The 26,331-nt window shown below is 37.2% G+C and overlaps 1 protein-coding gene across 1 annotated transcript in view; it reads left to right on the top strand.

Moving 5' to 3' along the window:
• LOC142339204 (splicing factor 3A subunit 2-like) overlaps positions 1–17,127 on the top strand; it is a 69,320-nt gene extending 52,193 nt beyond the window's left edge. Inside the window, exons 2-5 of the mRNA XM_075389036.1 lie at positions 8,587–8,800; positions 8,869–9,093; positions 15,151–15,273; positions 15,713–17,127. Of these exons, the coding sequence (XP_075245151.1) occupies positions 8,599–8,800; positions 8,869–9,093; positions 15,151–15,273; positions 15,713–16,017 (855 nt within the window). The 5' untranslated portion in view covers positions 8,587–8,598 and the 3' untranslated portion in view covers positions 16,018–17,127. The remainder of the gene's footprint in view (positions 1–8,586; positions 8,801–8,868; positions 9,094–15,150; positions 15,274–15,712) is intronic.
• Positions 17,128–26,331: the final 9,204 nt, after the last annotated feature.

Below are 26,331 nucleotides of genomic sequence, written 5' to 3'. Positions count from 1 at the left end.
TCATTTGCTTCCCTAGTTTCAATGAACAAAGTCCCCATGAAAATTTCTGCATTTATCATGATGTTACCTTTCTTTGTTTCACCTTTTGGATTGATCCAATCCACGGGGTAGACATAATTCACTCCTTTCTCATTTCCGCCTTTCATGAAAGTTTTTGATATCTTCTGAACAAATTCAGAGTCGGTTCGGTCAATATTCATCTGAAGAAGTTTCCAGTTCAGCTGCACGATCCAATGTGGGTTCCACGCACTCTGCATTTTGTCGTATCACCTTTTAAAAAAATACATCATTATCAAATTTTTCATCTGAATCGTTATCCTTGAATAAAAAATAGTCTTTCAGTTTCCGTGGTCTTGTTATTCCCGACGCACTTCTTGTCTGATATCGTCGTTCGGTGACATTTTGCGAAGTAGAAGCCGTGCTCCTATTTGGAAATTCTTCGCCTTCACTCCTTTCGGATGTTGACACCAGACTATCCCGCTTCTGCTGTGTGGCTACTTTGGGCGCAGGTATCTTTGTGCTTCTGCTCTTATTGTTGGTGTTAGTATTTGTTGATTCTCTTGTACTCCCACCCATAGGTGTTTGAAACGATTCGTCTTTGACTGTCTCATTGTGAGTTTCAGTATTAGGATTAATTTGACTAATATTTCCTTCAGGTTGAACTTCTCTTCTTTCTGTGTCATTCTGTTTCGGGGTCACCACTTCAATTTCCACAAAATCATTGTCCTCCGTAAGGTCGTTTTGTGCTATTTTCGGTTCAATCTTTCCCTTCTTAGGTTCTTTTTTATCGGTGGTAGCACTTCTACTGTTAAAACGTTTGAGTCGATCGTAGTGGACCTTTTGTTGTTTTTTTGTTTTCACATCCTCAATAACAAAGTTCAGATCGTTTATTATTTCACGTATTACCTGCGGTCCGCTGTAAAAGGATTTAAATTTCTTTGTCTGGCCAGTTTTCATTGTGGGGTTGAACACCATTACTAAATCACCTACTTCATATTGTGGTCCAAATGTGCTACGGTCATAGTAGGTTTTTTGTCTTTGTTGCTCCACATCCATGCTTTCCCGTACCAGCTCATGGCACGTTTGTAGTTCATCTTTCAAGCAACCAACATAATCACTCAAAGTTGGGTAGATTTTGGTTTGTATTGTTTGATACATGCAATCAATCGGCAGCGCGCATGATCGTCCAAAAAGGAGGTAAAAGGGGCTGTACTTCGAAACAAAGTGAATTGATGATCTGTACGCCATCATTACTAGCGGAAGGTAGTCGCTCCAGGTGTTGTGATGTTCACCCACGTATTTTGCAAGACTCTCTTCGATTGTGCGATTGGTGCGCTCTATCATTGCGTTTCCTTGAGGGTGATAAGCTGTTGTTGAAGTCCTGTTAATTCCCAGCTCTTTACACATGTTCTTGAAAAGATTCGACATAAAATTACTGCCCTTGTCGCTATGAAGATTTGCCGGACAACCAAACCTTGAAACCCATATATTTACAAAGGCCATAGCGACCGTTGAAGCTTCTTGGTTGCTCATGGGAATTGCTTCATACCATTTTGTAAATTGATCTCCAATTAACAGAATGTATTTGTTTCCGCTGGACTCGGGTAAAGGTCCCATAATGTCTAAGGCAACTTGCCAGAACGGATGACTTGGTTTCCACGTTGTCAGACTGTGTATGTGTTTCTGGTGTGGAGATTTGTTTTGACAGCATTATTCGCAAGAACTTACCCACTCATGGACATCTTTTTTCATCCCGGGCCAGTAGAATCGTTCTCGAACCCGATCAAATGTCTTGGCCATACCAAAGTGTCCGCAATGTTCATGAAGGAAAGGTAGAATTTCTTTTAAAAGTGATCTCTGAATGACTATTTGTTATTAATTTCGTCAATATGTTTCTGTCTCTTGATTAGATCATTTTCAATCCGTAAGTTTCTAAAATCAATCCAAAGTTTCCACAGTGCCCTAGAGGCTCCTGCCATGTGTTTTCTTTGAGGGCGTTTCCCGTTCTCAATCCAGTTTCTCAGTATAATGAGGTCGGCTGCATTTTTCTGATGTTCAACTAGTTGTTCAACAGATTTCCCTAGTCCAATGGACCAGATATTTTTTTCTTCCGTATTTATTTGGTTCACTTGATTGCAGTCTTCGACTTGGTCTTCAGTCTGTGGAACTCTCGACAGACAGTCCGCGTGAGGGATCTTTTTTCCCGCTTCGTGTTTGATTTCAAAGTCAAACTGTTCGAGCTTTTCTATCCACCGGGCCAATAATCCGTCTGGTTCCTTAAAACTATATAACCACGTGAGGGCCCTATGGTCAGTAACAATTAAAAATTGTTGTCCAAGAAGATAATTTCTGAAGTGTTGAGTAAAATAAACTATTGCAAAAAGTTCTCGTTTTGTCGCAGAATAGTTTCGTTGACTTTTGCTGAGCGTTTTGCTTGCGTATGCAATAACTCTTTCACCCCATTGTTGTCTTTGGGAAATAATTGCGCCAATTCCAAACAGAGAAGCGTCGGTGGTTAACGTATAGGGATCCGTGTCATTCGGATAACCCAAAATCGGTGCTTTCTGTAAAGCTTGTTTTAGTTGTTCAACTGCTGATTCGCATTCCTTGCTCCAAGTAAAACGTTCTTTTTTGTTTAATAGCTTATAAAGCGGCTCTGCTATTTTTCCAAAATCTTGTATGAATCTTCTGTAAAAGCCTACTAGTCCTAATATAGCTCTCAATTCTTTTATTGTTCGTGGGCTTTTCATTTTACTGACTGCCGCTACTTTCTCCGGATCCACTTCTACGCCTTTATTTGATACAATGTGTCCCAGGAAATGAATTTTTTCCTGAAAAAACCTGCATTTTGAGCCTTTTATTTTCAATCCAGCGTCTTTAAGTCGCCCAAGTACGAGATCTAGGCGGTTGAGATGCTCCTCAAAGGATCTACCGAAGATGATTATGTCATCCAGGTATACTAGAGCCACTTCATAGAAGAGTCCCGACATGATCAATTCCATTAAATTTTGAAAAGCTCCTGGCGCTGACGCCAAACCCATGGGTAGTCTCTTCCATTTGTAGAGTCACATTGGAGTTACAAAGGCTGTCACGTTCTGTGACTCTTCATCGAGTGCCATTTGAAAATATCCCGATGTCAAATCGATATTGGAAAAGTAACAATTTTCATCTAGAGAATCAATAACGTCATTTATTCTTGGTAGCGGCCAACTGGTTTTCTCGATTTGTTTATTCAAACCTCTGTAATCTACAACTAGTCTGTAGCTACCATCTTTCTTCTTCACCAATATTGATGGTGCTGCCCAATACGAATGGGTTGGTTCAATTAATTTTGCATCCTCTAGATCTTCGACAATTTTTTTCATTGCTTTTCTTTTGTCAAAACTCATACTGCAATAACTTCTTCTGAACGGCTGTGCATCTTTGTTGAGTTTAATCTGGTGTTTAATTTTGTCACAATATCCTAAGTCATTTGAGTTTCGTGAGAAGACTTGTTGATGTCTCGTGAACAATTCCTGTACTTTCTCTTTCTGCTGGTCATTTAGTTTAGAACCTTCCAAGTTTGCGTGTTTTCCCATTTGAAAAGTTTCTAATCTTTTTGGCTTATTTTGATTTGTGAAAATTCCATTCACAACTAAGTTCTGTTTGTTTTCAAAGTAAGTTCCCACTTTAGTGCTTTTATACACGGTTACTGGTGCGTCCGTTAGATTTAACACTTTTATCAAACTCCAACCATCTTCCATTGATATCATACAGGCGGCTAAAAGCAAACCAGTCTTTAGTTCAAAATCTCCAATTGCTTCCACTAATCCTTCCACTCCCGGAATTTCTTCTCCGTTTTCATCAGCTAATCTAATTTTGATTAGATTTTCGTTTTTACTCTGTATATAAGTGTTTTGTCCCGCAATTGCAAAAACTTGAACACCTTGCGTTTTCTGTGGTGAGCGGTTTTGAAACTTTAAAGTGACTGCTATATAGTTTCTCTTCGTGTAAGTTCAATACGCATTTATTGGTTTTCAGGAAATCAATTCCCAGTAGACATTCTATACCTTCGTCTGCCGTTATCACAAACTCTTGTTCGACCTCCGGTAGTCTTGGTTGCATCTGTACCAAAAGCGTTACTCTGCCTATTATTTTGACAGCTGAGTTATTGGCTGTTAACACTCGTTTTGTGTATGTTTGTATAATTCCTGGTTTTCCCAGTTTTTCGTATGTGGACCAGCTCAAAAGCGATATACTACTTCCACTGTCGATTAATCCAACGCATCTGTTCCCATGAAGTATGATTTCTGCGTTTAGACATTTAATTGTGTTTGTCGAACAAACTCTAATGACATTGCAGTTCTAGGTGGTTTTCTTTTTAAAAGGGCAGTTTCTTTTCACGTGTTGGGAACTTCCACATAGGAAACAATTTCGACAATTCTTCGAAAGGTGTCCTTCTTGTCCACAGGCTCTGCACTTGAAACCCTGCCTGTCGTTCCTCCTAGACGGTTCCTCTCTTCCAAAAGATCTGTCTCGGTGACTAGGTCCTGGCGTTGGAAATCGCCGCCGATCGTTAAACCCACGATCTTGTTGCTGTCCTCTGTCACGTCTGTCGTCACCCCACCGTCCCCGGGAACCACTTCGCTCCCTAGATTGGTTTCGACGGTTTTCTCGCTGTTTGGCATCTACTGACAATTGGTTTACAAGCTTGGTGACGGCCTCCACTAAATCTTTTGTTTCATCTCGTCTAATTACCGCAACTTTTGGTGTTTGCTCTTCCTCCTCTATTCTTGTTACAGTTTCCAGATGCAATGCTCTTTCCAAAACTGTTTCAATTTTCATATCCTTGTCGCCGATTTGCTTTCTGAGATCTAACCTCACCTGACTATGGTTGATTCCTTCCAGAAATCCTCTCAGAACGAGATGGTCTCTAATGTCTTGCGACTCCGTTGGGTAAGCTTTCAAAGCCAACTGCTTTAAATCTCCCAAAAATTCAGTCAGTTTTTCTCCTGGTTGCTGTACGCGGCGAGCTAGCCGTCCCCGGAAAACGACCGGTTTTTCGCTGTAGTGTTCTCGAAAAGCTTTAACGCATTCATCATAATTTTCTCGTGTAGCTTGCGGTAGAGTGCGATAGAACTCTATGGCAGATTTTTGTAGCCTAAGTGCAAAGTAATGCGGCCGTTCATCAACTTCGCGAGCCGGATCTCCTTCAGTTCTTTTCCACTTTTGTAGTTCCGCTAATAGCTCAAAATGCGTCACGTAACTTTCCAAGTCGTTTGAACCGGTAAATGCTTCCGGTAATAGCATTCTAGAGGTTGAGCCCGTTGCCATTTTATCGTTGCCCTACTTGTATCGTTCCCTTTTAAAACTTTGTTAAGTTGTTGAAATTAATAGTTTCTATAAAATAATTGTCAAGTAGATCGTCACCGGCAGGTGTTTTCTATTTTTAACTTCGAATTCCTATAGTTTTCTCTGTTTTTTTACTGTTTAAAAACTTTTCTCTATAGAAATCTAACGCTTATTTCAATACGGTATTTCTCTTTTTTTTTACTTATTTATTTATTCTCCTTTATTTTTAAGGAAGTTTTAATTTACAGTTTTATAGACGACTGTCCCACTTGATTTCTGTTTTTTTTAATATGATTTTGGCTGAACTTCGATTTTCCTTGTTTTATTGATGTTTTTAATATATTTTCGTTTCTATTTACGGCAAGGATGATATTAGGTGCTTTAGTTTTCTTTTAATTTCCCCTGCTTATTGTTACCTGATCAACTTTTTTCGCTTTATATTCTCTCTTTTTTTAATGTTAGTTTCAGAAAAAGTCAATATATAACTTTCAGCAACTGTTTCAAATAATTCAACAAGGCGACTATCCCTCACTGTTTTTTTTTCGATGGTTATGCCGCTCGTTTTCTAGAACTCAATTTAGCAACTAAGGTCAAAAAAAAAATATTTCCTTGACTAATAGGAATTACGCAGTGGCGATCAGTTTCAATTACGAACGACAAAAACAAGAAAGAACTCTTTATTTCTACTCACTTGGTATGATGCGGTCTTTCCTTTCAGAGAAGTTTCTTTCTCCACCAACGAGTAAAAGATAGCACCACGCGAGTAAATTCCCACTTGCTTTCCTGCGACTGATGTCCTGTGACTGATGTCCCCCGCTGTGGCTTTTGCAATTGACTCCCACACAAATTGGTGGAAATGGGTGGTAATTGAAGATTTGATATCCCAAATCTTTGTGTTAGTATCGAGAATAATTCGATTCTCGGAGTTTTTGGGGTTAAAGTGCTTTTTATTTGCGTCTCCCTACCGACAAATTTGTTAAAGATTTTAAAATGTTAACTTTCCTTTAAATCTCTGTCGCCAGTGTAATATCCGTGCACTGTCAACGGTTACGGTTTGGGTTGGATGTTATTCCTAAGCATTTTAAACTCGGAGTTACTGAGGAAAATTTTCCAAGTTTCAGACTTGAATTTAATGGAGCAAATGTAAAAGTTCAATCAGTTTAATACAAAATTAGATCAATTGCTTGTAAATATTAAAAGATTTGTGAAGATGAGAGATGTAAAGCAATTAAAGAGAGGCAGCTCGATTGTGTAAGGTTTAGGTTTGAATATGTTCTTTGGTTTCAGTCCTATCAATGGTTAATTAATCTTAGGTTATTTTTACCCATTTTCGTTAATCTCCGTGGGAATTTCTCATAGTTATTTTCTACCGCATGGGTCCCTGTTAGTTAAACTAACAGATAACAGGTTTACCTGCTTGACGAATCCCGTCATGAACAAACATTCCATGACGTGTCCCGTCAATATTAAATTCTAGGATGATTCCCATCATTATTTATGATGCTTTCTCTATATTGTTAAAATCCGGTTTACTATTAGTAACCATCTCTTTTTGTTCTCCTTTTTGTTTATGAAAATTTCGAATTATGCTCTTAATATGTAATTTATGAGCATGTCATACATTATGGTTCACTATATCAGGCACAATGAAATACGTGATCTTTTCGCTAATTTAATGAAAAAAGTTGTCCACGACGTAGAAATCGAACCACATTTGCAGCCTTTCGACAACGAGGCTTTTACAAACTTTTACTGCAAGATGAGGCCAGATTTGGCATCTCTGCCTAAGAAATCTGGGATAGTCGTTTTGAGCGCTCCTTTTGTTATGTAAAGATCTGCAACCCCTATGCTCCCACAAAAAGAATTAAAGAAACTAAAGGTTCATATTTACCACTTGAAAATTTAAAACGCCTTAAATATCAAGACAGAATTGCGGACATTGAACATGGTTCCTTTTCACCGTTGATATTTGCCACCACCGGTGGAGCCAGTCCTATCAGACGCAAACTCATCAGACGCATTGCTTCCCTCATAGCCTAAAAATCAAATGAACGCTACTCAGAAGTCATTAATTTTATCCGTACCCGTGTCAGCTTTAGTCTTTTAAAGAGCACTTTTTTATGCATTCAAGGATGTTGAGGGCAAAAGTCCAAAACGCCAGATGAAATCAGCATAGAAACTTTCAACGTAGAAGTCAGATCCTAATTATCTCAATTTTTTAATTTATTGCGACCATATGACCTCTCATGACACATAGTCTTCGCATTCAATGCCAAAACGACCTCGAAATGACCTCATGTTGACCTTCAAGGACTGAAGCGAAGCTGCATGTTCCAAAACCATGTTATATATAACTATTTTTTTCATGTCTGGTGCTGCGCGCACATTAAAACCCTGTTCATTTGCTTTCGCTCATCGCCTTAACCGTATCGCATTAATTGCCATTCAGTTTGCTCTTTCTGTTTCTTTCATGTTCCTTTGAAATTTGTTAGCCATTAAGACATTTATAATTCAAGTCTTCTACGTCTAACGTACTGATATTGCACTGCTTGATCTAAAGTTCTCTCTCATTCACATATTCAAGCGCCTGAACTCGATTGGCGGCAATATAAAACTAAATTTCAAATGATAAGTGCCCCAAAATTGTTGCCATTTCACTTTGAATCTTAATAGTGATAGATATTAACCTCTGATGATGTTTTTTGAAGTCCCCTACTGAATTTCGTCAGTTCAGTCTACCCCCCCTCCCCCACTGATGCAGGCTGCAATTGATTAGATCTCCCACTGGTCGTTCAAGAGCAATTGTTCTGATGGTTGTCTGTTATGTTTTTGGAACAGTGATGTAATATAATTTCTCCGTTCTTAATGTTTTCAAATTTCGTCATAATATAAGTTTGTTTTTTTGCTATGCATGCGCTTTTTTCGTCTTATGTTACTATTGACAGGCCATTTAAGCTGTGTTTATGTTAAAAGCGGGGTTCTATCCTCCCAAGCTTAATGGGCAAATAACTTTTATGCCCCCAAGCGCAGGCGCAATTTAAAACGTGCTATGTAACAAATCATAATTGGTGAGTCTGGGTCATCAAAAGCACTGGAGGGCCGAAACAGAATCGACCCAAAATCCTTCATTGGCTCGCACTATCTTCGTACATATATGGATGAAATCATTTTGCGAATGATCTTCTTGTTCACTAATGATCTTCAGTTGAATATATTGGTTATGCATCAACCCACGTGCTGCAGTGAATACTATTTTAGATTTTCAAAATGATGGACTTCCAGAATAGAGCTGGAGGTAAAACGGGAAGTGGTGGGGTGGCTTCGGCATCTGAGACCAATCGCGATAGACGTGAGCGTCTGCGGCAATTGGCTTTGGAGACAATTGATCTTGCAAAAGATCCCTATTTCATGAAAAATCATCTGGGCTCCTATGAGTGTAAACTCTGCTTGACCTTACATAATAATGAAGGTAAGTAATTTAGTCAAGTGCTTTGACGCATTCTCTTAGAATTTGAATTCCCTCGTCTCCTGCTTTAGGTAGTTATCTTGCCCATACGCAGGGTAAGAAACATCAGTCCAATCTTGCAAGAAGAGCTGCTACTGAAGCTAAAGAGGCAGCCATTCAACCTGCCCCTGAGAAGCCTAGAGTCGATATCAAGAAGTTTGTTAAGATTGGTAGGCCAGGATACCGAGTAACGAAGCAGTTAAATCCTGCTAACAAGCAACAGAGTCTCCTCTTTCAAATCGACTACCCTGAAATTGGTAAATTTGCGTTCCATTCATGATACCGGATGTTATGAACTCAATTATCCAAATTTTTAATCGATTTTATTGAGGTACTTAGACGGACATGTGAGAACTACGACCAACGGTAACCGACTGAGGATACCGTGCACAGGGATCGATTTCTAGTTCGCATACTGCTTCACTTTTTAGATCCTAAAAGGCTGATTTCACTCGAAGTTTTCATTTTAAGGAAAAGGGTTATTTTCCGCTTTTCAGATTTTCTGTTTAATTAGTTGTAGTCACTGCATGTTTTTTGGTCAATTGATTGATTATTGGTATTTCATCAAGTACTCGCAATGAATTGAACAAAAGTCGTGAATGGTTCTGTGCGTGGCACAGAGTGTTCCCACGTGCGCTTTTGGAAGCATAGAGAGTTGAGGGAAGCATGCTGCTTTAAACTTCTCAAGACACTTTCCTCCCAACTATTATGGTGAGCGGTGACCGCAAATTAGGAACTCACTACGAGAAAGCAAAGCCTTAAACTTGTATTTCTTTTCGGTCTTCACAAAATGCGATCAGGTTTTCAATGATTACTCGTATAGAGCCCATAACTTTTACAATTTTGACATTGATGACATAGAGAGTGCCTTGTCAATATCGAGCCCTTAATTTGGTCTTGACAATTTTCCTGGACAATTTCCCAGCACAGCTTCTAAGGAAATTACTTCTCCAATTTTTAATTTTGGTAATTATATCAAGTTCAATTGCACGTTTCCCCTGCATTGGAAAACTGCATTGATTATCCCGATTCACAAAAAAGACTACAAGTTTATCTTCATATATACATATCAGTAAACTTTCAAAAGTTTCTATGGCCTTTGAGAGAATCATCGACTCTAACCTCTACCCGATAGTGCGACATCAACTTTCTAACTCAGTTTGATTTCATGAAACACAGGTCTCTGGTATTACAGAGGTCTCTGGTATTACTCTTTGTGCACAACTTATATGACAACTATGGCCGTGGCAGCGACTCCTGTTTTTGTTTTTTTTTACATTTTAGTAAAACTTTTCGATCACGTCCCCCACAGCCCTCTCTTAAAAAAATTAGCTGCTTTTGGCATCGGCGGTGACTTTTTGAAGCCAATCTTATGCTATTTAACTGGTCGCTCGCAAGTTGTTAGCGTTGGGGGCTGCTTTTTAATTGCTCTCAAACGAAGCTTGTAGCAATTATGTTAGTCCTGTTGCTCTTTTTCGTGCGATTTTTCGCTTTATCGATTTTTCGTCTGACCCATTTCACTTCTCGTCTTCATAAACGGGATAAACAGGTAGCCCCCAGCGGGCATTAAGTTTGGCTCACTGGTCTCCAAGTACGCAATTAACAGAAATCTTTTTGGAGACTTGGGGTGTGAAGGGTGGTTCTTGGAGGCTGACCCCCCTGACACACATCAGCCACACCTAACTTCTGTCCCCAATCCCTACTACACCTGCAAATCGTCGAGGCCGTAAGGGCCCCGTGCAGCCAAAGACCCCCTTCCGATGCGGCCACCTTCAGACCCCCCCTCGGTGCACCCCGCTCACCTCACGCCCCTTCCATTAAGATAAAGCTAATCTCACTACACCGTGGCTGGCTACCGACGAAGCCAACCGCTCACCGGTTGTTTGAGAGCAATTCGCCCGACGTTAGTCGGTTATGTTCTAGCCTTTTACCTGTAGCTAGTTGTGATCAACAGGGTCTCGCAGATCTGTCGCTGACACTCAAATTACCTGCGGAAACAGCAGGGTCATTGCTGCAGATGTTATAAGCGATCTTGGCGTCACATAAGTGCCAATTTGAAATCGAATAAACATACCATGAATAGAATTAATAAGGCATGTTTTACTCTTCTATCTCATAGAAGAAATCTTCCGAAAATTCTCCCGAAGTTCACGAAAATACGAGTGGACAAATGCTATTTTTATCTGCACTACTTAACGCCTCTGATGTTTGGCATCTGTCAAAAGCTTCTCTCTCTAAACTAGAGCTCTTTCAAAGTAGAGAAACCAAGTGCTTTTCTGACAGGTCTTTCACTGTTGAGAGATTACGTGAATCTAGAATTCGTCCGATAAGCCTTCTTCTAGAAGTAAAAGTTATTCTTTTTCTGAACAAACTAATAACTGCTGCATTTTATTTTTCTTGCTTGTTTTTTGGCTGATCAGAAAGGTGATTATTTTCTTCAACGAAAACAACAGCTTAAGATCCCTAGGACCTCATGCAAACTGGCTGACTCCGATATCGTCGTGCGAGGAGTAAACTTCTTGCAACGGCTTACAGAACTCGACATTTTTGAATCACCTAAAGTGTTTAAGAAGCTGAAGAAAAAGTTTATATATTTTTCAATTATGAATACTCGCCGGGAAACGATTATAAATACTCGCTTTTTAAACTTCTGTCATGTTTAATGTTCAATTTTTCATTATTTTTGTCCCCGTTTTGCATTTGAACTTTGAATGCAGCTAATATTCTTTTGCTACTACTACTACTACACTACATATCGGAATTGCTATTGCAGAAACTTCTGCTTTGGGAAGAAATTTTGTGCTCTACCGAGCCTCTGCTCAGGTTGCATTTGTTTTAAGTTTGAAAAAAGGAAAAAGCAGGAAATTTTCCGCTTTTCAGAGTTTCTGTTTAATTAGTTTTAGTCACTGCATATTTTTTGATCAATTGATTGATTATTGGTATTTCAACTACTCGCAATGAATTGAACAAATGTCGTGAATGGTTCTGTGCGTGGCACATAGTGTTCACACGTGCGCTTTTGGAAGCACATAGAGTTGAGGGAAGCATGCTGCTTTAAACTTCTCAAGACACTTTCCTCGCAACTATTTTGGTGAGCGGTGACCGCAAATTAGGAACTCCCTACGAGAAAGCAAAACCTTAAACTTGTATTTCTTTTCGGTCTTCACAAAATGCGATCAGTTTTTCAGTGATTACTCGTATAGAGCCCATAACTTGTACAATTTTGACATTGATGACATAGAAAGTGCCTTGTCAATATCGAGCCCTGAATTTGGTCTTGACAATTTTCCTGGACAATTTCCCAGCACAGCTTCTAAGAAAATTACTTATTGGTTAATTATATCAAGTTCAATTGCACGTTTCCCCTGCATTGGAAAACTGCATTGATTATCCCGATTCACAAAAAAGACTACAAGTTTATCTATCTTCATATACACATATCAGTAAACTTTCAAAAGTTTATGGCCTTTGAGAGAATCATCGACTCTAACCTCTACCCGATAGTGCGACATCAACTTTCTAACTCAGTTTTATTTCATGAAACACAGGTCTCTGGTATTACAGAGGTCTCTGGTATTACTCTCTGTGCACAACTTATATGACAACTATGGCCGTGGCAGCGACTCCTGTTTTTGTTTTTTAACATTTTAGTAAAACTTTTGATTACGTCCCCCACAGCGCTCTCTTAAAAAAAATAGCTGCTTTTGGCATCGGCGGTGACTTTTTGAAGTCAATCTTATGCTATTTAACTGGTCGCTCGCAATTCGTTAGCGTTGGGGGCTGCTTTTTAATTGCTCTCAAACGATGCTTGTAGCAGTTATGTTAGTCCTGTTGCTCTTGTTCATGCGATTTTTCGCTTTATCGATTTTTCGTCTGACCCATTTCACTTCTCGTCTTCATAACCGGGATAAACAGGTAGTGCTCAGCTGGCATTAAGTTTAGCTCACTGGTCTCCAAGTATGCAATTAACAGAAATCTTTTTGGAGACTTGGGGTGTGAAGGGCGGTTCTTGGAGGCTGACCCCCCTGACACACATCAGCCACACCTCACTTCAGTCCCCAATCCCTATTACCACTGCAAATCGTCGAGGCCGTAAGGGCTCCGTGCAGCCAAAGACCCCCTCCCACTGTTGCGGCCACCCTCAGACCCCCCGGTGCACCCCGCTCACCTCACGCCCCTTCAATTAAGTTAAAGCTAGTCTCACTACACCGTGGCTGGCTACTGACGAAGCCAACCGCTCACCGGTTGTTTGAGAGCAGTTCGCCCGACGTTAGTCGGTTATGTTCTAGCCTTTTACCAGTAGCTAGTTGTGTCCAACAGGGTCCCACAGATCTGTCGCTGACACTCAAATTACCTGCGGGAACAGCAGGGTCATTGCTGCAGATGTTATAAGCGATCTTGGCGTTACCATTAGTGCCACTTTGAAATCGAATAATCATACCATGAATAGAATTAATAAGGCATGTTTTACTCTTCTATCTCATAGAAGAAATCTTCCGAAGAAATCTTCCGAAGTCCACGAAAATACGAGTGGACAAATGCTATTTTTATCTGCACTACTTAACGCCTCTGATGTTCGGCATCTGTCAAAAGCTTCTCTCTCTAAACTAGAGCTCTTTCAAAGTAGAGCAACCAAGTGCTTTTCTGACAGGTCTTTCACTGTTGAGAGATTACGTGAATCTAGAATTCGTCCGATAAGCCTTCTTCTAGAAGTAAAAGTTATTCTTTTTCTGAACAAACTAATAACTGCTGCATTTTATTTTTCTTGCTTGTTTTTTGGATGATCGGAAAAGGTGATTATTTTCTTCAACGAAAACAACAGCTTAAGATCCCTAGGACCTCATGCAAAAAACTTCTTGCAATGGTTTACAGAACTCGACATTTTTGAATCACCTAAAGTGTTTAAGAAGAAGCTGAAGAAAAAGTTTATATATTTTTCATTTATGAGTACTCGCCGGGAAACGATTATAAATACCCGCTTTTCAAAGTTCTGTCATGTTTAATGTTCAATTTTTCATTATTTTTGTCCCCGTTTTTCATTTGAACTTTGAATGCAGCTAATATTCTTTTGCTGCTACTACTACACTACATATCGGAATTGCTATTGCAGAAACTTCTGCTTTAGGAAGAAATTTTGTGCTCTACCGAGCCTCTGCTCAGTTTGCATTTGTTTTAAGTTTGAAAAAAGGAAAAAAGCAAAAGAAAGTTTTGTGAGGAATCAAAAATGCCTGGGTAACATTCAAGTACTCAGGTATTTTTTGGTTTGTAAAAAGAAGGGTGTTGCGTTTAGAATAATAACGACAAATTACCTATGTGGACATTAAATGAGCAAAAAAAAATAGCAATTTGAATCAAATTTCTTTTTATGAGTGGCCTCTTTTTCTGAAAATATAACCAGATTTTGAAATCGAAAAACACACAAAACTCTTAATACATTTGATTTGAGACAAAATAATTAATCTATACGAATTAGGATTGGAAATCAAAGTTTCAGACAATTCTGAGAAAATCGTATCAGAGATAAATTTCGATTGACTCCCGATTAAAAGGCAATATTTTCATACGCTGTGATTTTTTGATTTTTTGCAGTTTATTTTGGTATAAAACAGTAGCATATTTGGCTGGGCAAAATTTCCATAATTTAATTAAAAAATTATAACGTTTTGATAATGCTTTCTCACGATAATGTGCAATGAATCTTTTCATCTGGTAAACTTTTTTGTCTCATGAACTTCGTTCTCTCCTGTCTCTTCTATCTTGACCTTTATTCTTTTTTCTCTCAAAAACTTTTTTCAGATGTCAACTTGTTCCAGATGGCGAAATGGCCAGCTTTTTAAATTTGATGCGATATAAGAATCTAACTCCTTTTTTTTCTGCGAAATTTGCCCTCTATTTGCATACCTTTTGTGCTCTACTCTGATTTCAATCTAGATATTAGGCCACTTCTGTAGTGTGGTATGTTATGGTCTTCGAATGAATTTTTTTCATGGAAAATATGATGACTTTGTTTCGCATTGTTGCTTACAGGCCTGTTAGTGATGTTTCATTCGAGCTTGTATGAAGTTTAAACTAAAAGTTTTAGTTGCAAACTTACTGCTTCTTTTCTGAAAGTTTCTGGATGATTTTTTTCCAAGGAGGCGTAACTAGTCAAGAAAATTCATCTTTCAGAAAAGCTTTTCTTTACCGCGAATAAAAGTATCTAATTTCTTTGGCTACGAGGAGAGTTCGCTCGATCAGATCTTTTGTAAATAAATTGCTGTGTAATTATCTTCAAGCTAGCGTGGTCACTCGTACAAGCAGTAAGATTTTTTCAGCTGATGGAGTTGTTCCTAGACACAGATTCATGTCAGCCTATGAACAGCGGATCGAACCTCCCGATAGAAGATGGCAGTACTTGCTATTTGCTGCAGAACCATACGAAACGATTGCTTTCAAAGGTATACATCCTCATTTACAAGTAATATCTATCTTGATTCATATTATGCTATTGGGCTGTATTCTTGATATTGACAAATACAAATGAACACGTTAATTTTCTGCATTTCCAAAATTAGGATGGTAAATCAATTTTTCTATAGATCTTAGCGCCATTTGAGCGAGAATTGTGTGGCCAGGTAATCATGCCAAGATATTGGCGCAATTATATGAAAAAGTGCGGCTCAAAACGGAGGAATTCTTTACTATAGATAGTACAATAAGGAAATGCAGAAACACTAAATTATCTTTCACGCGATAAAAAGGCAAAATGTCTGTTTTTTTTCTACTGTTTAATATATTCCAAGTCCTATTTTCATTGAAATTTTTACACTTCACTATCAATTTTGGCTGGTTGCTTTTTTCTCACATTCCTATAAAAATAATTTTTCCTTGTTGCAGTTCCTTCGCGGGAGGTCGAAAAAGGAAGTGATGATAAATTTTTCACGGTCTTCAACCCTGACACCAAAACGTTCTTCTTGCAATTCTCTTTCAAAAATCAAGACAGATCTTTCCCTAAGACACATCAGCAAGGACCTACCCATGCACCTCAGATTGGTGACAAAGTACAACTTCCCCCTCCACCCGGTGGACTTGGAATGCCACCGCCTCCACCTCCGAACTTGGCGCCATCATTGACTCCGGGCCCGATGCCCGCACCGATTGGAACCCCGATGTTACCTCCCCCTCCCCCACCTTCAGTTTGATGTTGAAAGATTTCAAGTGGTGATTGTCGGGAAAAAAACGTTCTTGTGTTTCTCAAATTTTGTTGGATGTTTAAATATACAATTTGATCACTGAAATTTCCTTTGGATCATTTTTCAAATATTTTGTTTTCAATAGCCTGTGTACTGACGAGTGCATGGTTTTGCACAGATAATGAACTGTACTAATCATAAGCTGGAGAGTAGCCATTTCAAATAAAACGTACCATAATAATGGGGAAATTACAATTATAGATGTATTCTACTTGGTAGTTTCTTCTTTCTTTTTGTTTGTATATAATGCCTGAAGCGAAACACACATTTTCTGTAGAACTGGAGGAAATTATTTCAAATTCTGAAACATTTTTCCAGATTTCAGATGTTAATAGTCAGGTACTTATCATTGTACGAGCCTGTTTTGCTCCGAAGGTCATCAGTCAGCCGTCAACTGTTCTCTATAAAACCAATTGGATCCGCTGCAATCGTCAGATATTGCAGCTCTAGTTTGTTGCATGAAGAAATGATGAAGTCTAAATTTGCTCCCAAAGATTACGACCCTTCAAAAATGACGAAAGCACAGTTTTGGAGTGAACACGAGAAAAATCGTAAACGCCACCATGAAATGAAACGAAATGAGTTTATCACTGAAAAACATTCCTTGTTGATTATCTACTGTGCTATTGGATTTGCGGTAGCCATGGGGTATTACTATTTCATGTCCGACTTTTCCTTCGGGGATCAATCGGCATTGCACTATAAGGCTGTGAAACGAATCGTCTTTCAAAGTCCAATTGCTCGTAGTGTTCTTGGAAACGATTTAGTCTGTTTTGGTATTTACGGTAGACGAAAACAGAATCCGTTTTATAAAGTGCAACCAATGAATGACAGCGGCTCTCGCAGAATGCTAGAAATCAAATTTCACGCCAAGGGTGAACTGGGACATGGAATAATCTATGCTGAAGCTTATGCTGAGGGAGCTAGAGGAAGCTTGAAGTTTAAGAAAGTTCAGTTGATCACTGATGATGAAATTTGGGATCTGAGAAAGCCTACAGAAGTTACTGACTTAACTAGTCTTTACTAATTTTTAAATATTAAATTGACGAGTTCGTCGCATCGTTTTTCTTTTCGATTATTAAAATTGCCTGCTTTTCCACACCTCCAATGTATTAAATGACATCTGATCGAGCGAAATTCACTGAAATATGTGCATATAGCGACAATGGTTGGTTTTAGTAGATTATTGCTCAAAGAAATATTGAAATCTTTAGCAATGATATTTTTGAAATACAGAAATGAATGGTGTATGAAGATAGTTGTTGAAATATTTGGCATTCAAAACTCAGCTAAATTAAATCGTTAAGATTAATGCAGTTTAAAGTTATGTATTTAATTGAGAAAATTTACCTGCCCTTAAAAAATGGTGAAGTTGAATTCGAACAAATATATAGTGGAAATCTGGCGTTAATGAGAATCGAGCGTTATGTGAGTATCCTATACTTCCCTTAAATTTTATCACTTTTAGTTCTCAGATCGAATGCTGGCTCAAGCTAAAAATGAATGTGCGACTATTTCTGCTTGTGTCAATTCATTTTTACCCTCCAAACTGCTCTGGAAATTATCTGATTTCTACCAATGTGACTGTCGCTTCTTTGTTTGGATGGATGCTGTGATAGTTTGAATAGAAAAAACAAAGTGTTTGGATTCGGCAGGGGTATTGATGCCTCTCTCCTCTATTAGTGGGTTTCCTGGTCTGACAATTCATATTCTATTCAAACAAATGTTAACAATCAGATTGAAATTCCTGCTGTCAAAAGCGTGACGTGAAACTGTGGCGCTTTCCCATATAAATTTGACGTCATTTTTTGCGCCAAGCCTCAACATATATTTGGGGGACAAGCAATTTATACCAGCCGTACATCTTTTGTGGAGATACTAAAATATGAATCTCAATGGAAAAGCCCCTGAAAAAAAATGAATCAATCGTCGAAGAATTTAATTTTTTCAAGGAATTATTGAGGTTCAAAGTTCTCATTTTTTTAGCTGCCTTTTCACGTTTCAATTACGTTTTGGGTACTTTGAAAGCAAATATTTTGAATTGAATACTTTTAAATTCCTGGAGAAAATTATTCACGAGATCTCTTAATAAATAAAAAAAGTAGGTTTGAGAAACAGGTCGAATCAAAAATGTTTAATAATTTTTAATTGCTCCCAAACGAAATTTGTAGCAATTATATTAGTCTTGTCGGTCTTTTTATGCAATTTTTCGCTTGACCGATTTTTCGTCTGACCCATTTGACGTTTCGTCCTCAAAAACGGGATAAACAGGTAGCGCCCAGCGGGTATTAAGTGCCCACTAGTCTTCAAGTATGCGATTCACAGAATCTTTTGGAGACTTATACTTATGGTGTGAAGGGCGGTTCTTATAGATTGACCCCCCCCCCCCCCTGTTGCCACCTCATCAGCCCCCGGTGCAACCCCCCCCCCCGCTGTGCTCACCTCACGACCCTTCAAGTAAGCTAAAGCTAGCCTCACTAAACCGTGGCTAGCTACTGACAGAGCCAACCGGTCGTTTGGGAGCAATTTGCGCGACGTTAGTCGGTTATGTAAAAAAAATCTAAGGTTGACTGATTTTTTTTTTTACAAATTTTACGTTTTTTAACTCGTTCGCAAATTTTTATTCTGATATTTGATCCAATTTAGCTAAAATTTCGGTCAAAATTCAAATCATTTACAACTAGCGGTTTTTACAAGGGTATCTTTGAAATACAAGTATATCAAAAGTAAAAATGGGTGTCCCGCTTTTTCACCCCTATTCATTTAACCCCCTATCCTTTAACCCCGATTTATTCACCCCTGTATCATTTAACCCCTCTATCTTTTAACCCCTCTATCATTTCACCCCGATTTTAATCCCTATAAAATAAGGATTATTAAATTAGCAATATAATCATTTGGCCATGCCTCGCGGGCCATGGCCATGCATCAGCGGCCCGTGGGACTTGATATGAAACTATCACAACCGAACGTGGGATTAATTTATCCACTTAATTATGACAAAACATGCCTTTAATGTCGACTGATTATTGGCGGGATGAAATGATAGAGGGGTGAATAAATCGGGGTTAAATGAATAGGGGTGAAAAGAAGTAGAACCGTAAAAATGATATTGCATTAGAATACATCCAACAAACATTCAGCTATCTACTTCGAGCAAGAAATAAATAGTTCAAGCAAAAACCTTTACTGGTAGACCTTTACTCAATCAAAAAAACAATAGACAGAAAATCTAAGAATAATTAAAAAAAGTTTGACAACTGTTTGACCGAATTAAATCAGTTTTTTTTAAGTAATGTTAGTAAGTTTTTTGTATCTGAATCAATTCGCTTCTAGAAAATACTGAGTGCGACCATAATATTTTATAGGTGCATAAAATTAAAAATGATGAGAATCAACTAAAATGGTCTCAAATGCGAAAAAGCGAAAAAATTGCTCAAAATTGTAGATGCAAAAAGTCTGAAAAATGCTGGAAAAATTTCAAATGCTCTTAAGAGTAAACTATTTCTTTGCATTAGCCAAAAGAAGACCACTGAACCAAAAGTTTTTTGTCAAATCTAAAAAACTGATTATAAAACGCTCCACATAGCACAAAAAATTTGACTCCGCTCCGTTTTTTTTTTCACTTCTTTTGTGCTCTCAGAGTATTGCACCGTCAAAAATCAGTCCCTTTTTCTCTTTGTTCAGAATATTTACTTAAACACTTTTTCGGCGTGGAGTTTTGCATCCTGCTTCACTGGCACTTCAATAATCATGAAGTTCGATGATGTCATAATTCCTTTTCAATTCGTTAAACCGAAACTCACCATAACTCGTAAAATAGACAGCTAAATGATTACCATTGGCGGAGCTAATTTTGGCGTTTATTTCATACGTTAAACCACTTTCTGTGCGAAGCACAGCCGATGCCAATCTACTTTTTAAAATAACGAAAGCTTTCATTAACAAAATGACTTTCGAAAAATGGGGTCGGTGTTAAAACTAGTGTGACAGTGAATTGGGTCATTTTAAAATATAATGTACTTTTATAAAAATATTTTTCTGCTCTAAATTCACGTTGCCTTTGACAACTGTCATATTTTCTGAAAGCATCAGTACGTTGTAAAATTGGATCAATTATTGAGCTTCTAGCTGCATATTAATGCGTTCTCAAAAGAATGTAATTTGAAAATCTTTGCTGTTTTTCAAAGATTTTCTGTTTCTGTTAACATTGTGTTGAAATTGTTGTAGTGTTTTCGCCCTGTCATAAATGGTTTTATACGCAGAAAACAATTGAAATGGATCGCAATGTACGGGTTAAAGTTGTTCCGATCCACTTTTGTGGGGGTAGGAGCTATATACTCAAATGGATTTTTTTGTTCGATGAATTTTGGCCGATCGATATGTTCATCGTAGAGAACTGTGAGTGGTTTCATTGGAAAGCCCGTCCAGCTTAGAATGTGGAATTAAGAAGATTTTTTTTTGATTTTCGCATTTTTCAGGGAGTTAACGAGGTTTATAGTTTTGTGAATAATAGACGGATTTCCGCCGTTTTTATTCACGTTTTCTGGAATTTTTGCCTATAATTTTGTCAGTTTTGCTAAAACTTTTAAAAGCGTTGTTGGTTTGTTCTCTAAAGATAGAAGAGTGTCGATGAATTTTTTCATCTAATTCTTGGCTCAAACTTTTGCTACTTATTTTTAAAAAAGTCAGCTGTTTTAATCGAAAATTGTAAGTAGGCTTCTTTAGTCAACTTTGCTTAAATTTGCCGAAAGTGAACACCCCAAATTTGCTGACACGATTGGCTTCAACTCAAGAGAGGGCTAATTTACCTCCCCGCTCTCTTTGACAGTTTTCTGGAAAATTTGCCGGTTTTGAGCTAATATATCTAATAATTATACAAACATTTTTTTTGATATATGAACTTTTTTGTCAAATTATCTTTATCCATTAAACCGGGAACCATTGCATGTTCTTAATGTCTGATGAGTTTTAGCAAGGCTAGTTTTCATCTGGTCTTGTAATTATAAAATCCAAAAATAATCCGGATTGTAATCAGTTGATGTCTTCTGAAATTATAGAGTTTCTTATGTTATTACAGAGTGGAACAATTCTTGTGAACGCTCACTGCTGACAGGTCCAATTGGTCTCATGAACAAATGCCAGTTAATGTTTTAAAACTTTTTAGTTTTAAACTTTTGTCGTTTTGAATTTTAAACTCATTTGTTCTCAAACAAGCGATAATACAGCTCTCCTATTATTTTTAATATTTTTTTCATTTACTTGCAGTCTATTTACTACAGATACGGAAAGCATTTTCATTTTAATCAGATTTAAATCTCTAGGGTGGTTTAATGCTTTAAAAAAATGTTTTTGGCTTGAAAACTACTAGGTTCACAAAAAAACTAATTTAACATTTGCCCATTTTTTAAGTTCTTTTCTTCTGGTTTTGTCACATTATCAATTTATTTAAATGGCACTTATCACATTAATGGTTTTCAAAATGTAAGCACAATTGAACTGATAGTTTTTCAAGGAATAGATTTTTGTTTTAACGGTTTTGACAACGTTTTTTAGAAGAATTTAATGGAATCTATTTCATTTGTCTTTGATTGCCTTTCTTCTTGTAGTTGTATGAGAATTTCTGAATAATAAGAGATCTCAAGAGTGTGGACTCTTTAAATAAATGTTTAAAGTGAGTGTGGACAGTTTCAAAACATGTAATAGACTTAGAGTTTTTTGTCTGTTGTTTTTGCCTATTTGTTACCTAGTGTCATTAAAGGTCACATATCACATTTTTGTGTCAAAGGAAGACACAATTGGAGATATCTTTCTAGTGGAATTATTGTTTTTATTAGCTTTGACAACGGCTCTTCGCAAAAAAAGTGAAATTGTTTTTTTTAATTTTAGTCGACTAATTCTGCGTTGTGGCAGGCCTCAGTGTCTTTCGTGGAGAATAATCCGACGCGTTTAGATATTTCAATTTACAGCTGACGGATTTTCATGACTTTAAATATAAATGTTTTCAAAATTTTTTTTTCAAGTTTGAATCCTTTTTGGCATTGAAGGAAGGCGCATTTGAATGGAGCTCGTTTTTAAACTAAGTTTATCATTTTAACGGTATCGACACCGCTTTATCAAAATGATTTAAAAAATGATTTAAAAAAATGATTTAAAAAAAATTTATTTGAGTTTCTTTTTGTAAACGTATGACAAATTTTGACTGATGACAGGTCTCAATGGCTTCCCTTGTAGGAGTTAAGGACCCTGTTGGATGACTAGAAATGATAGCTGATGCTTTCATGACTTGGAAAATTTTGACTTTGTTTTCGAAAAATTCAAATATTTGTCTTCTGTTCTTTTTTGTCTATTTTCGTTAATTGTCTGTTTTGTTAATTACATGTCTTATATCACAATATTGGCGTCGGAAAAAGGCGTAGTTGAACATATCTTAAGTTTTCTGCGAATTGATTTTAGTCATAGAGTTATAACGGGTTTAACGTCTGTTTTTCGATTTTTTTAATAATTGTCTGTGTTTGGCTTTGTTTTTGTTTACGTTTGACTTTTTATAAAAAGGCCGGTCTCAAAGAAATATTCTAATTTTTGTTATTGTCTGTATTTGACGTTTTTTTTGTAAATGTAGGACATATACTGATAAGAAACGGTCTTGATGGTTTCGTTTAGGGGATTAAACGTATTTGTTAACTTCAATGCATAGCTAATCATTTTCATGACCTTTTAATTGTTTTCGAAAAATACTAATTGTTACTTAGTCTCATTCATGAGTGGTCAGATATCGGTGTTCCAAAAATTTTGCAACCAATCATTTCTTATTCTAGAGAATAGATTACGGTTTTAACGGCTTTGACACGGTTTTCTCGCAAAATTGATTTGGGTTTGTTTTTTGTAGTCGTATGAAAAAAGTGTTAAAATGACAGGTCCCATGTCTTATCTCATGGAAATATAAATGATCGTATTACAAAAAGTTTTTAATGGTTTCAGTTCATATCTAAGTGTTTTCGTTACTTTGGAACTAATTGCTTTCAAAAAATATGAGCGTAATTTTTGTTGGCCGCTTGTTGGTTTTTTGTCTACTTGTTATCGATTCTCAATAAGGACTGGTTCCATTTGTTTCTAGTGAAAAACAATGAACTAGTTGTTTTGTTTAATTAATGTTTTAACTACCGCTATTTAGAGTTTGTTATAAAGTTTTTCTACTGATAGACATCGAGTTTTGGATGTTATTAATGTTTGTTGTTATTGGATTTTGTTGTTCGTATTGTCTCGTATTTTTGATAATGGCAAATCTCCTCTGCCTTCTAAAGAGGCATTTTTTAAGTCCATTGAGTTATTTGAGTTGGACCTAATTTCTTATTCATGCACTAGTTATTTTCGAAAAATTCTTGAATTTTCAAGTTTTCTATCCCATCCTCATTTGGTAGATAATTAAGCCGAAATGTGGATGGGCGGGGTCGGAACATTAGGTGCGAACGCACATTACGGAGCCTCCTTGTTGTTCAGTTAGATTTCTTTTCACATTTGTTTCTCTTATCAGCTTGAATATTATTTTTTTTGGTGAGATCGACTGCCGGTTCTTTAGAGTTAGAGTTCGCAGAAACCCATTGCTGTTATTGTTAGTGCCACAAGATGATTCTTTGCTAATGACTAGTTTAGAAATGTGAACACCAATGAATATTTCTTCCTTACAGCAAGTTGTTTATTGGATTTTTCGCTAAACCTAACAAATCTGAGATGAAATTTGAAATGTGTGTAAAAAATCAATTATGACTTGACAAGAGAATTGTGTTAAACTGATTCTGCACCCTGAGAATCCTTTTCAAGGGAAGATAGCTTTTTAGAAACCATTTTTTGCAGAACATTGCTCACAGCGCACTGCAATAATGCTTTACTAACAATAGAAACAATAGTACAAATACCATTACTTTAATACAAATGCCCTGACCCTGCAGACCAATAATACCTGATGCTAGGTCATAATTGCTCTGAAACGAACTTAGCAATCGTTTTCGTAGTGTGTTCATGCATGTTTTTTGGCTGACAAATTGGATCGTTCTATCAATTTCTTGCCCCTGACTTGATTAGTTTTGCACAGCAACCAAAGGGAATCACTTTAATACAACTTTTTGATCAAGGAAATTAGTTTCCGTTCGACTTTCGAAGTTGTTTAAGTTTTTTTCTGAAGTTTGAAGTTTTTATCTTTCTCAATTTCAGCGTGCTCGGCAGAAGTTGAAATTAGTTATAACGGAACACAAAATAAGTTTAATAGTTGCTCTCCTTAATAGCTTTTGCATTATTTCAAATCGAGAGAATGATTTGATCCTTCATTTGGTTGCTACTTTCTTAATGAAATTCAAGAAGAATTGAAACGTGTTGGTCAGTTATCGCTTTCATTGGTGGGGAAATTTTGTCGAATGTTTTTGAGGACTTTTCATTTTTTGTGGAAAACTTTTCATTTTTTGTGGAAAACTCCAGTCGGGTTACTCTTGTTTCGTCTCGCAAGCATATAGAGGTCAACAGGAATGTGAAAGTCCTGATCAAAATCAGCTGTTTGGTCCTTGGTGTTTTTTATGCCCCAATAAAAAAATTGTTACATAGCAAGCTACTATGTAAAAAAGCATGATTGACAGAGGGGGGGGGGGGGGGGGGGCTAAAAGTTGCCCGCTAAGCTGGGGAGGCCGAAGCGGAATCGATCCAAAAAGTGACTTTGACGGTCGAATTTTTTTAATACTTCACAAAGCTTAATGCTAGTTTTTTTTACTACTCTGAATCACATTGCAATAAAGTGAAAACGTAAAAACATATTTTTGAGAAGCCCTTTTTTGTTTATTTGTGATGACACTTGAGTGGGATTGGTATCTAGTTGCCCACTGAGAGGAATTTTCTGAATTTATTGAAACTTCAAAATTAGATTCAAGTTTGATTTTGTAATAGTATCGAACATGGCTATATATAGGTCAAATATGAAGCTCAGTGTGATAGTATCAGTTTGTGCCTGTATATTGTTCCATCCAGATTACAAGAACTTGGCGTTTCCATCAAGTATGATTGTATTTGTAGGATCCTTTTAATTTGACTTTTTCGACCTTTTTCGAGTGATGTTCTTTGCCCCCAAAGGCTGCTTTTTAAGAACTAATTGCTGTTAAACAATCTTTAGAGATTATTTAGTTCACAATTATTTACGTGTGCTGGTGACTTTTTTGCGTCCAACCGATGTAACTTTTGTACTGCGTTTTTCGCCAATTTCCAGAGTTTTGTCTGATCTCAGTTGCTCTCAATTAGAATTTGAACTCAGCTGGCCGCTATTAACTTGAGAAGTTTATTTGAACAGGGCGACAAATTTGATTGATAGCTGTTGAACGGAGTTTGAAGTTTTTATTGTTAACGTGGGTCTCATGGAAAACTTTCACTTGACCGTAATTTTGCTCTTTTTAGAACATTCCTTGAGTTTTTGAGTGACTGTTCACGCTTGAGTTCCTCATTTTTTAGAAGTCTAAGTCTTTCTGAAATAAAGTTTGTTGCTTATATGAAAGCGATTGTGAGCGAAAAACAATCAACGACTTTGTAGCCTAGTGGTTAAGATGTTTGGATGGCATCCTGGAGGTCCGGGGGACCACTATGGGTTCGTTGGTTTTTTGCACCCGTGAAACATTAAGCTACACCCCCTCTAAGTTCAATTACCCCCGCCTGTTGTTCGAGAGAAGAGCCCTAGTCGGTTTATATTTTCTTATTGTTCCAACCCTCCATTAAGTAGTTTTTAATTCAGGAAAACAAGCCGTTTCAAATAAATTGCGCAACAAAGGTTTTTAAACTATCTTCCTAGCTTATTTTCTTGCCAGATTTTTATGCCCAAACGACCTATATACTGCTTTAAGTATTTTTTGTTGGGTTATGGACTTTCGCAAGCGGAATCAAAAAAGCGTTTTTAACTAAGTAAAAGAATTTATTTCTCAAAAATGAGAGAATAACAAAATGATATTTTACAGTAGAATTTAGAGATTTACAGGAGAGATCTGATTATTAGATCAAGATGGTGATTTGAATTTGGGGATGAAAAAGGACCCAGAAATCAGCTGTATATATACCCATTATCAGTGTGCAAAAGTCAAGATACAAAACTAATCTTAGCACAGTGATTTATAGTGGGGGTCGCAAAGGTTACCCAATATGGTTTGCTTCTGCAAATCAGTCGCAAAGGGAACAATAAATAGAATGCATTTGCACTTTTCTAAGAATTCATTCACACTTCCGGAGATATCATCATCA

The sequence above is a fragment of the Convolutriloba macropyga genome, chromosome 5 (assembly GCF_964194025.1).
Source record: "Convolutriloba macropyga chromosome 5, txConMacr16.3, whole genome shotgun sequence".
In the NCBI taxonomy this organism is placed as follows: Eukaryota; Metazoa; Xenacoelomorpha; order Acoela; family Convolutidae; genus Convolutriloba; species Convolutriloba macropyga.
This window is presented reverse-complemented; position numbering and strand designations above follow the sequence as displayed.